The sequence below is a fragment of the Hydra vulgaris genome, chromosome 03 (genome assembly GCF_038396675.1).
Source record: "Hydra vulgaris chromosome 03, alternate assembly HydraT2T_AEP".
NCBI classification, from domain to species: Eukaryota; Metazoa; Cnidaria; class Hydrozoa; order Anthoathecata; family Hydridae; genus Hydra; species Hydra vulgaris.
Window position 1 is genome coordinate 31,569,271 of NC_088922.1, and position 15,585 is coordinate 31,584,855.

General features: G+C 27.9%; 1 protein-coding gene across 1 annotated transcript in view; it reads right to left on the reverse strand.

Moving 5' to 3' along the window:
- LOC101235657 (exportin-7) overlaps window positions 1–5,197 on the reverse strand; it is a 193,281-nt gene extending 188,084 nt beyond the window's left edge. Inside the window, exons 1-3 of the mRNA XM_065792921.1 lie at window positions 4,942–5,197; window positions 2,795–2,941; window positions 2,624–2,714 (exon numbers count right to left, since the gene is read on the reverse strand). Coding sequence (XP_065648993.1) covers window positions 2,624–2,714; window positions 2,795–2,941; window positions 4,942–4,953 — 250 coding nt within the window. The 5' untranslated portion in view covers window positions 4,954–5,197. The remainder of the gene's footprint in view (window positions 1–2,623; window positions 2,715–2,794; window positions 2,942–4,941) is intronic.
- Window positions 5,198–15,585: the final 10,388 nt, after the last annotated feature.

Genomic DNA, 15,585 nt, shown 5'->3' on the forward strand with positions numbered 1-15,585 from the left:
GTTAAAGTATACCTTCGTTTACTGAATTGTTAAGAAGCATAATCTTTATGGAACCTTGACCGTCAAATGATTCAAAATACAACCTTGTCTTATTGGATGGAGTCCAGAAAGTGTGGCAAAAAAAAGAAGAACCTTATAAATTGAGTTATTTGCAAGGAAATGTAAAGCATGGACAAAGTCAGGTCAGGTTATCCTGCTACTGGCAACATCTCTGGTCAGGTCAGGTTATCCTGCTACTGGTAAGGTCAAGTTATCGTGACCAGAATGATAACCAGGTCAGGTTATCATTCTGGTCAGGTCATTCTGGTCAGATATTGTGACCAGAATGATAATATGGTCAGGTTATCATTCTGGTCAGGTCAGGTTATCCTGCTACTGGTAACATGTAAGCCAGTACAATCTGCTTCATGTCCTGTGCCTTGTAGGATACACCTTTTTAGGCAAAGGCTGGGAGATGTTAACTTCGACTTAAAGCACCCCTTGCCTTGGGGCTCTTGGTTGAGTAAAGGCAAGAGATGGTGTCTCAATAAAAATACTTAACTTGGGCAGATGTTAAATGCATTCGGCTATTGTCTTGTAGAAGGCCTCCTAGGCAAAGACTTAAGGGGTAAACAGATTCTATCTGCTGACCAGCCTTGCACCTCTTCTTTATCTAATAGGCTGGTGCAGATGTATTTTTAATACATTGTTTCCAGTTTAGGATGTTGAATGCTGGATCTTCTTGACTCAATGCATAGATTTTGATTGTGTCTCTTGTTTGATGATGTTTGCTTGGAGCCCTTTGTTATGGCTTAGGATTTATTAATAGTAATGCGGCAATTGCTTGGGCTATTAAATAGTGTTCTGAGTACTATCTATACTTTTTTGATAAGTTCAAAATATGATTTTTGCAAACTAAAAAAATAATTTTTTTAGTTTGCAAAATTTCAGTTGTCGTAATGTATAATATATAAAGGTTATAATTTTTTAAATACAAGATTTTGCTGTGTAAATTTTTTTATATAATTTTATAAATAACTTTTAATTGTAAATAAATTTATAAATACTTAGAGTCAAAAAACTTACTTTAATAATTGTACAATGCTAAAAAATATTTGTACAAAGATGTCTGGCTATGAAAATAACTGCTTAACAAAAGGTAGCTAAGATATTTTTTGAAATTATACTTTTATTATATTTGAATTTTATTTAAAACACAACTCATAAGTATTTAAAAAAAACTTGTTAAAAACTTTTTTACTATCTATAGTCTCTATTATCTATAAACGATAAATGGTAGATAAAGCCTAAATGGTTTAGTAAAAAGCTAAACTAAACCATTTAGACTTTATCTGCTTTACAACTTCTTCTTACTATTCTCTTATAACCTTTTAGGCGCCTCAGTAAAGAAAAGGTTTGTTGCTTTTAATGTTTCAGTATTATAAGATTAGAGTTCACTTTGAAATCAGACAGTTAAGTGAAATTCGACTAAACCTATCACACGTCAAACTCACGTAATAAAGCCTTTGGTTTGGCAATAATAAATATACCATATTAAAGCATTTGGTTAAATAAAAGGCACTTAAAGATATGATGTGGTCTTTCCAACTAGTATAACAAAACACTGAATTTTTGCAATTGTTTTTAGAGGAAACTGAAGATTAGAACAAAAAAATTAAAACACAGATGCTTTATAACACTTTAAAATTGTATCATCAAACACTGTGTTAAACTCAGTACTCAGATGGTCTAGCAAAGAAACAGGGATAACCAGTTTAAAATAATTTGAAATGTGAGTAATTTTGCCATCTCAAGATTGGGATATCTGAACCTTACAAGAGTTACAAAAAGTCTCATATCTATAAACATCTCCATGCTAATGAAAATTGTTTCATGCAAATAAGTGATAAGTGTTTTCCTGTTTTAGATTCGGCATCTAACAAATTTGAGTTAAAACTTAAAGAAAGTATGTTCATAAAATGACTAAAACCAAATATGAATAAACAGGCTAACCATGTACAAATGACACTTTCTGTTTAGCTGCTATTTTTTATACAAAATTGCGTATCTTTTTAACCTATTCTTTTGTTATTTCCTATTCTTTAGTATAACATGATAAACTTTTTAACTGATTATATTGTATTTTTGTAATTGTATCATTATTAGTTTATACAAGAAAAATTATGGTTTCTATTGTTTTTTTTTAACGCCTTTAAAGGTATTTTAACAAATTTTAAATATTTAATTTTGAAGAAAGAAATAATTAACTGAAGATGAGTAATGTTAGTCGAAACATGTACTGTTTTTTATTAATAGAATGGCTTTAAAAATTAAAAAATTTGTCTTCTTTATGAATATATATATATATATATATATATATATATATATATATATATATATATATATATATATATATATATATATATATATATATATATATATATATATATATATATATATATACATATATATATATATATATATATATATATATATATATATATACATATATACATATATATATATATATATATATATTTGCAAAATAGAACAAGAGGAACACTCAGAAGTTCACATGATCAGATATTAATAAAGTCATTTTATTTTTACCATTTTAAAATTTATTGTAAGATAAATAACATACGAATATCAACACGTTGCGCAATCGAGATTGAGGAGCCTCCAGTTATCATTTTCGTAATTGTAGAAGCTGCTAACAACTGAGTGTATGAAGTCTTTTAAAAGAAAATTAAAAAGAGATAATAACTAGAAATAAATCGTATACTCAAATTTGTATAAATCTCAAAATTCTTACTGTTCCTTGTTCAAGTAAATATTGGCATTTTTGCAAACAATCGGAAGATGATGAAAATTGTAAGAGTGCTTCTTCGGCTTTTAAACGTACAGATGGATCAGAAGATTGATAAAGTTGCTCACAAAATGTCTCTAATTCTGCAAGATTCTAAAACATTAAAAATATCAATAAAAACACTGTTTACTACTTCACAAATAGGTGGGAAACTTAATTTAAATAATGCAGTCACTTTAATATTTATATTTTTTCTGATATGTATTATGTTTTAGCCTGGATATTTCTTTCTAAAAAGGTTTTGTTTTGAAAATTTTATAAAAAAAGCTCTACAATTATTTATTCAAAATTGTACTGTTAGTCATTCATGTCAGAAACAGTCAATTGTTTAGTAACTAAGGTAATAAAATTATTTTCAAATGGTTTTTAAATAATGTATGCTCTATAATATCTGTGAGATATGTATATTATGGATATTATGAATATCATTAATTTAACCAGAAATGGGATACTTTGAATAAGCATCTAAAAATCAAACCTATTTGTATTATTTTAAACTATTTAATTATTTCTAACTGAATATTTTCTTCAGGATGATACTAACAATGTGAACACAAAATGAATAATGAAATTGATTGATAAAATGTATTGATAGCTTAAGTTCCAATAAAAAAAATTTTAAATTTTTTATTGGAACTTAATCTAAATATTTCTCAAGTATGAGAAAATATTTCTCATACTTGAGAAATATTTTCTCTTTTTCAGTAAGATCTAGGTTGTCTTATGTTTTATAATAAAATAGCCTGGTACTGCTTTACATAAGAAGTCAATAATATCATTTTAAATAAAAATATAAAAAATATTATTTTCATCATACTTAATATCAATTTTGAGGTATGGGTCTAACGAAAATACTAATAATAGATATTACTAATAAGGTAATATCATAATTTAAGCCCCTTTAATACTTAAACACTCAATTTCTTGTTTTTTATTACTTTCTTGCTTTACATCACAAATTTTGCATTGTTTTCAAAATCTCAATAAATTTTGATCTTTTATTGTTTATTTTTTGTTTAATTAACCAGTATTATAGTATTAACATAGCAATAATATTTTGAATAAAAAATTTATATATTTAGCGTGCCAGAAAGTAGTTTAAGTAAACCAACCTTTAAAAGTGTTTCATAGTAGCATGTTTTTACATTTGCTATCCTTGCAAAATATTAACATAAATGTGATATGACTAAAATTAAGACTTTTAGCTGTATGCTATAACTAAAATATGTATCTAGAAATGGCTAGTTCATTCTAGATACATATTTTCCTGTCTATATAGCCCATGTTCGTGTGTTTAATGTGTTATGTCATTACAGTATAACGCGTTTACATTTAATACTTAACACATACATGTGTTCTACAATTTTTTTTAGATCTTTAAAATTGCAACTTTTTTTGTTGGAAAATGTTATGAATTCTACCTAAGAACATAGCCTATGAAGAGCCCAAGCTAAATATACTAAATAAACCAACATAACAACTAGTGATGATCTAGAAAATGGCCTACAAAAACAAAAAGGAAATACATCACTGGTAATTAGAAATTAGGCTTCATTCAGCAACATACCTTTTTGGTGTAAAGATGAAAGATTGAGTTGACAATAGTCAAACAAACTTAGAATTAAAAAAAAAAAGTTTTAGGAAAAAGAGATCTGTTTTATAATAGAAAAATGGTGTACACAAATTATAGCAATCAATTTAAAAACAGCATTTTTTCAATGTTTTCTTAAATTAAATCTTTAAACAGAAAAATAACTAAAGCAGGTAATTGATAAAAAAATTTAAGCCACTCCTTACTATTACTGTATTATAGGGTATAAAGTGCCTACATTGTCTGTAGTATAATGTATACAGCGTATACATTTTACTGAGGCAGAGATATTTCTAAAAGGTGCATCATTTAATTTTGCAGGTGCATCGTTTAATTTTGCAGCCAATACAAAAAGAATAGACCTTTGTCCTATGAAAATAAGTCAACTATTATTATATTGATATTCGTAGTATACATTCTAAAATACAATATAAATGAAAAATTTTTGTTATATTTTAATTTTAGGGAGAAAAAGCTGATTATTTTTTTCCAAACAAGATACCTGGACTCCCATTACTACTTGAATAGATAGTTTATTTTATAAGTCTTTAGATTTTTGAAGCGTTGTGTCACGAACAATTTCCGATTCAAATTTGTTCTCAAAACTATTCTCAAAAATATTTGAAAAAAGTTTCCGCGAATTTTATTTCCAAGTTTCTTTCGTAATATGAGCTAAAAAAAAACGTAAGATCTTAATTTCAGTTCGCTAAAAAAAAACGTTAGATCTTAATTTCAGTTTTATTTGTTAGCTTGCTTTTAATTCAGTGATGTATAAATTTACCTTTACTGATACTTCTATGCAAAGAATTGGATGGAAGGTTTCTAAATATTGTTATACGGTTCGAAGTACGGTTTAATGAAACAATATGTGATTTACTTTACATCAGTAATTGTACTATAAAAGAGATCTGTTTTATAATTAAAAGTAAATTTCCTTGAAATGTTTCAACTTATTTCGAAATATATTTGATTTGATAATTTTAATTTTAATAATTCAAAAAGTAAATGAAATAAAGCTATGTTGAGCTGAAATTACTCGTTTGGATTGCGCTCTTGACCTTTCGTCGAGAATGCAATCCAAACGAGTAATTTTAGCTCGAATTTTATTTTTTTTTTTTTTTTAATTTTACATCTTTTGATGTTGCATTTATGTCAGAAGAATAGAATCCAATTTTCCAGTAAGATTGGTGCTAAAATAAAAATAAGATTCATTGTCAACTATAACTCTTTTTTCCGCAAAAACAAAACCAATCTATGACAATCCTTTAATCCATCCATCCAAACCAATCTACGGCATTTCAAACGAACAGCTGCTTTTTGTTTTTTCGCTCTATATATTTTTTAATGATAAAAAATTCTACCGCCCCCCCCCCCCCACTCCCTAAAAGAAGGAAGGGGATTGGTTGTAAATTTTGTATGATTATAACTTTAGTAATTTACAATATTTTAAAATAAAATCTAAAACTTGTCAATGAATTTACGTTTAGTATAGGATGTAAAGTTAGTATAAGAAGTAAAGTTTACTATGTAGTTACTACTTAAAGATTACTACATTATTTTACTACATAAATACCCTCAAGTTTGTGTAGGGAGGTGGCCAAAATTTTGAAGGTAATTTTGCACCCGGGTTGGAGTTGTCTTGGAAGACAGTTTGGAACTTATTCACGCCTTATTTTAAGATGGTGACCACGTGACGAGGATTTAATAAATTTTGGTTAATATATATTAATAATTTTATCAAATCAATGTATTAGTTTAAAAATTTGGTTAAGATCGCATCATAGGCGCCGAAACTCAAGTGATGGTAAGTTTAGTCTTTTTAGTCTTTCGTAGTATTAAAGATTTCTTAAACTTAAAGGCCATTTTGTTGCTTTACGTTGAACAGATTCAACCAATGCTACGTCAGTTTTTAAATACGGGCCCAAACAGACGCTGCATATTCAAGGTGTGGTCTTATAAACACTTTATATACTCAACGCGGTTAATGCATGTACTGGAAAATACACGAATTTTGCGTTTTTATAATAAGGTTATGTTTCGCTGCATTTTTTTAACCCGAATAATTTTTAGAAAAAAAAAGTTTTTTTTTCTCCTAGCGCTTTAGTTTGTCTAAAATCAAACAAAGTTAAATTTTTTTTTAATTACTCAAGTTTAGACATAAAATTTTGCTTTATAGTTGATGGACCATATCTTGGTATAAAATAGTGCTGCTCTCAATGAAGATAAAACATTAAACTGAGAAAACAACTTTTTCAAACAAGTTTTAAGTTATATGTTTAATTTCTAACCAGTCATATGTCTGCAAACATATTAAAGGTCGAAAAAAAATAGTTATTTCAAGTTTAAAATCTGTTTTTTCCATTTTATATGAAAGTTTTTATTAGTATGAGTGTGAAGAACACACAAATTGACATACGACTAGTTAGACTTTTAAAGTTAAACCTCTTAAGGTTTATTTAAAAGTCTAAGCTCAAAATTCAAACATTACTGTGATATGAGCCATCCCTATTTTATATGCCATAAAACTATTTAACTAAAATTCCGGTCTTTAAATTATCATAGATTAATATATATTTTTTATTTGAATATACATATTTTTTATTTTTTTGTAGAAAATATATACACATATTTTCATACTCCATCGCAAAAGATATGTTAAGTTTTAAACAACATATATAGATATTGTTTAAACTTAACATATCTTTTAAAACTTAATATATCATATTGTTTAAAAACAAATGTTGCAGACCGGAAAAAAAATATGTTTGTTATCACCGAGAACAAACAAGACAAAAAAGTTTGAGAACTTGCATTAACGGCGTTGAGTAATATGAGAGCCATTTTTTCATCAATGATGGTGAATATCTTTTTTAGTATACCAAGAATTTGTAAAGATTTGGAAACAACTGATTGAATATGTCTGCACTTGAGGTTAGATGTAAAAATGAGTACTAAATCGCGCTCTTTAGTAGAGCGTCTTAGGCTTTTATATACCTTGGTTGTTTTTCAAAAAGTACCTATACTTAGGATTGGTTTTACTATAATGGATAACACAGCATTTTGAAATCTTTAATTTAAGTAACCAAGTGTTTTACCACTCGTATACTAAGCGTAGACGATTCTGCAGATCAACGAAATTAGTCTGCGATAAAGTTTTAGAAAAAAGTTTAGTATCGTCGACAAATACTTTAGAAGTTTCCGTAAGTTGGGTAAGGTAAGATTGTTTGTAAAAAGAATCAAGAGGAGCAGGCCGAAAACAGAACCTTGAGTAACACCACTAAGAACATCAACCTAGTCAGAGCTAATATTGTTAATTGTAATGCATTGCTTTCCAACAACTAAAAAAGAATTAATCCATTGTAGTAGTTTGCGGTTTATTCCAAATGATTTTAATTTTATCATGAGTCTGGAGTGAGGTACGCAATCAAAAGCTTGAGGTAGATTACATCTATAAACTGTTGCGATGCTAGGGAAGACAAAATAATATCAAAAATCTCTATTAGGTTGGTTACGCAAGATTTATGATGAAGAAAGCCATGTTGATTTGAAGAGAGCAGAATGTTATCGTTGATGTGTTTCAAGATTTTATTCTTTACAACTTTTTCAAAGATTTTGCACGCAACCGAGGTTAGTGAAATAGGTAGATAGTTTTCAGGATGTAGTTTGTCTCCTTTTTTTTATAGATTGGACTAATATTTGCTAATTTCCAGAGAGTTAGTACTATTCCAAAATTAAAAGATTCATAGAAGATTTTTGTCAACGTAATTGCGAAGCTTTTGGCACATATTTTAAGTATTAAAGGGTGCAAGCTGTCAGATCCAAAAGATTTGTAAAAGTTTAGATCGTTAAGTTCATTAATAATGTCTGCAATTGAGAAATCCAAGTTGTAATTGTATTTAGGTTTTGCATTTAAGTTTAACATCACTTTTATTTAACAATGGAGAATTTTGGAGCTTTCAAGAGTAAACATAGATTTGAATTGAGAGTTCAGAAGTTCAAGTATATCTGGAAGAGTTTCAGTAATTTCCCCTGAAGCATTTTTGAGTGAACAAATTTTATTTTTAATTTTTAGTTGGTTGTTAATGTATTTGTAGAAGAGTTTTGGGTTGTTCTGAGATTTTGATATTATTTCTTTTTCATGTAACATTTTTGATCTAAATATTTCAGCTTTAACGGAACGATTAAGACGATTATAATTTGTTTTGAGATCTTTATTCTTCCATTTAATTGAGCAGTTAATATGCCAAGCCGATTTTTTTGCTCAGATTAAGCTTTGTTAATATAATATGTGCAGTAACCCAAGGATCATAATTTTTTTTGTTATTTTAATCTTGGGGATAAAAATTCGCAAGCAGTACAATAGTAAGAAATTAATATATTGAACATTTGATCCGCATTTTTGTGTAGAAATAAAATATCCCAATCGATTGATGCAATAAAGTTTGATATTAAATTATAATCACCTTTGTTGTAACTAAACAATTGAGATTCGTTTTCGGGTAGTGGTTCTGAAACTAAGATTCGCCAAGTAATACTAAAGTGATCTTTTAGTGTTATTACCTAGTATAGCATAAGGAGACAAATTTAAAATATAATTATTGAAACTAAGATTCGCCAAGTAATACTAAAGTGATCCTTAAGTGTTATTACCTAGTGTAGCATAAAGAGACAAATTTAAAATATAATTATTATTGTAGGTAAATAATAAGTCCAACATATTTTTTGAGAAACCATAGGTTGTCTGAAAAGTAGGGAAAGTGATGTGTTGTGTAAAGAGACTATTTTTGTAAATGTTCCAAAATTCATACTCGTTAGAAATGTTTGGATTGAAAGGTTTAATACCATTATAAGACCATTTCATATTCGGTAAATAAAAATCACCAAAGATCAAACAGTCATCGTTGGGCTTCTTAATTAAGCTATGAGCTAATTTAAAAGATTCAACGACATTAGATTAATTCAGTTATTATAATTAGATTAGCATGATTTGGTCTATATATACACCCAATAAGTATGCGTTTATTATAAACTTTTACTTTTACTGACCCAAACTTTTCAAATGGGTTTGTATAGAACTGAATAACTTTGTGAGAAAAAAATAAGTCAGTTATGTAGATAACTACACCGCCACCACGACGCCCGTCAAAAAGATCTTTGCGATATACTTGTATATATTTGATTTTACCAAAACTAAAAAAAACAATAAAGTTTATACCAAAACAAAAAAAAGAAGAAAAGCTCCTTAAATTTGCAAAAGGGCCTCTTTATTTTATTTTATAAAATTTAGTTCAATAACATTCCAACAATTTTTTGATTCTTAAACTTAAATTTCTTTTTTTTACGACCAAATCGTTATTAATTTCAATATTAATAAATGTTTGTATAAAGTTAAAAGTTTTAATTTTATTAAAACCGATTTAAATCCATTTTCTTTTTTTTTTTCTTTTTTTTTTCGAAAATTGATGCCAAAAAACCGGTTTTAGATTTTATCCCTAATTACTAATTATACTATTTATAAAGAATTTAAATATTTTTATTAAAACGATACAAAACTGATTTAAATATCGCTATTAAGACGATACAAAACTGAAAGTAACTCAAGAGAATCAAGATTTAATTCGTGAATGTTCGCATGATAAGTAACAATTTTTAAATGTACTTTCCATCTATTATTTTCTATCCATTCATATTTACATTTGTCTATCTATGTTTCTCACCGTAGACTACTTCATAAATTGAAAGCATATGGGATTAATGGCAATGTTCTAAAATGGATTGAGTCATTTTTGATTAGTAGAAAACAGCGAACTGTTTTAGGTGAACACTCTCGCAACTGGACCGATGTTCTAAGCGGAGTTCATCAAGGGTCTGTACTTGGTCCAACATTATTTATCATTTATATAAACGACTTAACGGATAAGTTAAAATCAGTTCATAAAATCTATGCTGACGACACTAAACAGTTACAAGAAATAAGACCTGAGTTTCACGATGCTGATCGCCTGATCCTACAAAATGATTTAAACATTGTCACAGAAGGGTCAAAGGAATGGCTGATGGAGTTAAATGTACCAAAATGTAAAGTTTTTGAGATTTAGTAACTCTTCCTGATGATCCAGCAATGGTGAAACTTCAAGTCGAAGATAAAAGTTAGATAAGTGTTTTTTACTAATTGTATATATATATATATATATATATATATATATATATATATATATATATATATATATATATATATATATATATATATATATATAGCATATATATATATATATATATAGCATATATATATATATATATATATAGCATATATATATATATATATATATATAGCATATATATATATATATATATATATATATATATATATATATATATATATATATATATATATATATATATATATATATATAGCATATATATATGTATATATATATACATATATTTATATACATATATATATATAGCATATATATAATACCATATATAAATATATAAATAATATATATAAATAATAGGTTCGAGATCTAGCCCAATAAGCAACATTGTTAAGAAAGGAGGCATGAACTTCTCCGCGGTGCTCTGTGATAAGACTGTTTAGTCTTTTTGGAGCACCTTAAAAAAAGAAAAAGAAAAAAAGTCATATCACTTTAAGTTAGTTTTAAATGTGTTGACATTCCTTTTTCACTTGAAAAAGTTTGAAAATGTTCTGCAAATATTAAGGAAATATTTTTCAAAAATTTTAAGCTTTCATTTTCTTCAGTTTGCCTTTTATTTATTATTTTTTCATTTCATTTGAGTAAGTTTTTACCATCCTAAAATTTCGCTTTTTTATTTTTACAAAAGTTTTTCTTTTTTTTTCTTATATAAAATTTCCTTTTCTAAAAACCTAAATCAAGTTTATAAGGCAATATAAATTGCGAATTAACTACTAATTTTTCTTAGGATTTTGTACGGTTCATTCTTTAACAGTGTTGTGCATGCAACTTAGGGGTTGTCCATAAATTACGTCACGCAATTTTCGACCGTTTTTGACCTCCACTCCCCCCTCGTCACCAAATCGTTACACTTAAGAAGCAAGTTTTGTATAAGTCGTCACAAAACCAATAACCCCCCCTTCCCCTTATAGCGTGACGTAATTTATGGAGAACCCTTACCTCTTTTGTTTTTTTTTTGTTTTTTTTGTTTATTATTTGTTTTTTATTTTATTTTTAGAGTTGTGAAATAAGTAAGTTATACATTATATCTCTCGTGGTTGGATTAATTTATCTCTAAGATCTATTTTATTTTCTGCAAATTATTTGAAAAAAACTGAAGTAGAGCGATTCCACGACCGCCACTGCGTGACACCCGTCTTTTTTTTTGTCTTAAGCCTTTAATATTTTAATATTAAAATAGATATAAAAAGAATTTTTTTTGTTATTTACTTAGCTCATAATAATAATAATAGGTGCTACAAAAATTTAGTTAGCTCATAATAATAATAATAGGTGCTACAAAAATTTAGTTAGCTCATAATAGGTGCTACAAAAAACAAGAAAAAAAGTTTGGGTGGATATATTAGCTTCTCATTCATGCAAGAAAATATATAACATCACAGCGTGACCAAAATTTTCTCATTGTTTTTTAGTTTTTTGATCAACACCGCAATTCAGCTAATATAGATGAACTGAATTATTAACTTGGCATTAAACAAAAAGTTTAGACATTACTCTTACAAATTTTATAGCTAAATTATATTTTTTTAATTAAATTTTAAACAGGCGCACCTTTAATTAACTAGTGGTAAACGTCACAGCGTGACCAGACACATTTGGGTAATTATAAACCAGGTTATTGGGCTGTTTTTAACAAATTTAAAACTTAGTAGAGAGGTATTAGACAAGTATATTATTACATCTTCATAAAAATAGTTCTTACAAAGTAATTTTCAGAACACGCCCATACTATATCAGTGTCAAATCGCGTTCGTATTATATTGCTGTCATATATACTACGTTTTAAAGTTTTTCGGTGATTTTATCTGAAGACGTAAGTTGTTTCACTAAATACTTGGCACTTGAATAAGGTCGCATTTCTATTTTCCCATTATTGTTTTGAATTTGTGCGCTGCAAATATTCCTGGTTTTGCTGGTGCTTTTGTAAATAACTCATCAATTTTAAATTTTTAAATTGTATATCTTCCATATCTTGTATATCTTTAATATCTTCCATAGAAACAAAGTAGACATTGAAATTAGTCTCATTTTTAACAGCTTCATGAAAAGTTAAAGCATAAGTTATTATAAATTTTCTCTGGATTGTTTTTTGCGTTGCTATTCTTTTAACAATTTTAATCTATAAAATGGTTTTTAAATTGATTACTTGGCCCGTTTGTCCAAACCTGTTGTATTTTAACACTTGATTCAATATTGTTAGATAATAAATTATAAACAAATACAAGAATAGATTCTTTTGAATTTCTTAAATCATCTGAAACTATGACAGCTGATGAGCATGAATTTTAATGCCAAAAACTGTGTTTACAGCAGTAAACACAGCAACTTGCTTCTTGTGCCAATGTGCTGACTGCACTTAATCTTGGCACAAAGTTGAAAATTTTTCAGCCAAATCCACCTGAAGAACGGCTGTGTCTGGATTACTTCGAAGTTGGACCTTATCATCACAATATGTCTTTGATTGCTTCTGTTTAATAAAATAATGCCAAAGAAATGAAAGTAAAGATTTTGAAAAGGTGGTCTAAAGATCATTAGCTCTTTCCTTTATTCAATTTTTTGACTATATTTTTTTCCATTACCATCTGCAACTTTTTCCATTGGTACCATGAAATGAATTTATTCTTGTCAATTTCATTCAAAGCATATAGATTATGAAACTTTGCAGCATCTTTGCATGTTGTACACATATTATTATAACAAATGTCTTTTTCACTATCACATACAATGCTAAGAGGAAATTTATGTGAATACGATGGAAAATTTGAATCAAACTTATGCAGAGCTTATAGGATAAGGATTATATTTTGATGTCGTTGACAACAGCAAACGTTTCTTGACATTGAACTAGACAAAAGCACATGTGGTGGGCGTAAACTAGCAAACTTTGATTTTCCAACTGATCACTTCAGGATAATCTCCTTTAAAAATAGCATAAGCTTCTCTAACATTCGTATACAAATGACGTTTTTGCACAGTTTCCTTCCTGTTCTTTAAGCTCGCCGCAATGGTGTCTCTTTTACCAGGTGCATGACGGCATATATCATCACGCTGGTAAAAATCAAGAACCAATTTTACAGTTATAGCATCTAATGCATTTTCACTAAGTATTTTTTCAGGGCTAGGGATTTCATTCATTTTTGTACAACTTTAGCTATCTTTCTGGGTGATTTTGGTTGTGCTGACTCGGCTCTATTAACAGCTTTTCCAAGAGCGCTCGCAGATTTGTAAGGGGGTGATGTAACAGATACAGATTTTGATTCTACTATTTTTTGTTTGCTCTTTCTCTGTCGTTGTCTTTCTTTTTTTCGCTAAGCCTCCAATTTAGCAAGTCTTCTTTCTTTTCTCCTTTTTGATTCTTTTTCTTTAACTACTTTTTCGCCAAATTTTTCTAACTGCATTTCACGATATTTTTTTTGTCGTACAGCATGAGTAAAAGGCATGTTAAACCATTGAAAGAATAAAAAAAACCAACATAGTAGTTATGGAGATGCACGGTGGCCGGTTCTAGACAAGAATTCAGGAAAGCCTTTCTAGGAAAGAAACATGAAAATTCTTGCTATGATAGTTAAAAAACATGATTACTTTTTAGGATAGAATAATTTTAGGATAGAAAAGAAGAAAGAAGTACATATATCCTTTCTGGCAAAGAAAAATGAAAAACTTGCTAGCAAAGACTTTTTTAGGATAGAAATCGCACAAGTAAAAGTCATTTTCTTTCTAGCAAAGAAAATTGGAAAAACGTACTAGCAAAGAAATTTTAGAAAAGAAATTTTAAAAACGTGCTAGCAAAGAAATTTTAAGAAAGAATTTGCGCGCAATTTGGTAATTACAGTTATGATTTTTAATTGAATAAATGTTAAATAAGTATAATCTAATTCTAACAAAATCTTTGTGAAATAATAAAGATTATCTGAAATTTCTGAATCATTCATCAGTGATTCACTTTTATTATAAATGGGCAATTCCACATCAAATCACCCAGTCCATTGAACCATGTGTCTTCCTTTTGTGTTATATTTTGACACATTATTCCTAATTATAAAAAAATATTGCATGCAAAATTTCAGCTAAAAAAGTTTAGCGGTTGAAAAGATGTTGCAATTTTATTACTGACCTGGTTTCCTAAAATGACCCGGTTTTCATAACACTCTGAAAAAACATTTTCCTTAAAATAATAAGAAATAAAAATGGCAAAAACATGAAAATGAACATATATAATGTTTTTTTGATGCTGAATTCAATAAATGTACTTAAAATGCTCAAATATAAAAAGAACATGCATAAAAATTAATAAAACAACTAGTTTCTATAAACCAACTTTGGGGCCCAATATCTCAAAACACCCCCATCAAAAAAATTTTTTTTTTGCTGTTAATATTTTTAGCTGTTTATAATCTTACTAGGCACAAAAAATCTAACTAGAAAAACAACTAAAACATACGGAACTTTAATTTCAAAGATGTATTACTTTTTCAAGAAATTCCCAAAAAATATTTGTAAATAAAATAAAGTTAATCGTAATTTAAAAAGTTACTTAAATATACAAGATTTGTAAAGGTATCAAAGATGAAAGTTATTTTGACTGTGTTTGTAATAGTTTACAATATTGCTCCCATTTTACTTGTACTTCCTCTATTTCAGCATTTTCAAACACATAGTTTCTACCAGAACTAGAGCAAGCTTGTGGAATAGATAGTTTTTTCAATATGTTGGTGTTTGGAATAAAACAGTAGTCGTCTCTTTCAGGCCAGTTAAAACAGATTGATGGACCATTTGGATGAATAAACTTAACTTTAACATCAACTTCTTCTAAGTTGGTTTTAGTTACAATGCCGATCCACCACTTATCATCACAGACTACAGCGACATAACAACCTAAAGTGACAGTATCAAGTTGAGATATGTCTTGTTTCTTTTTAAGATTGTGG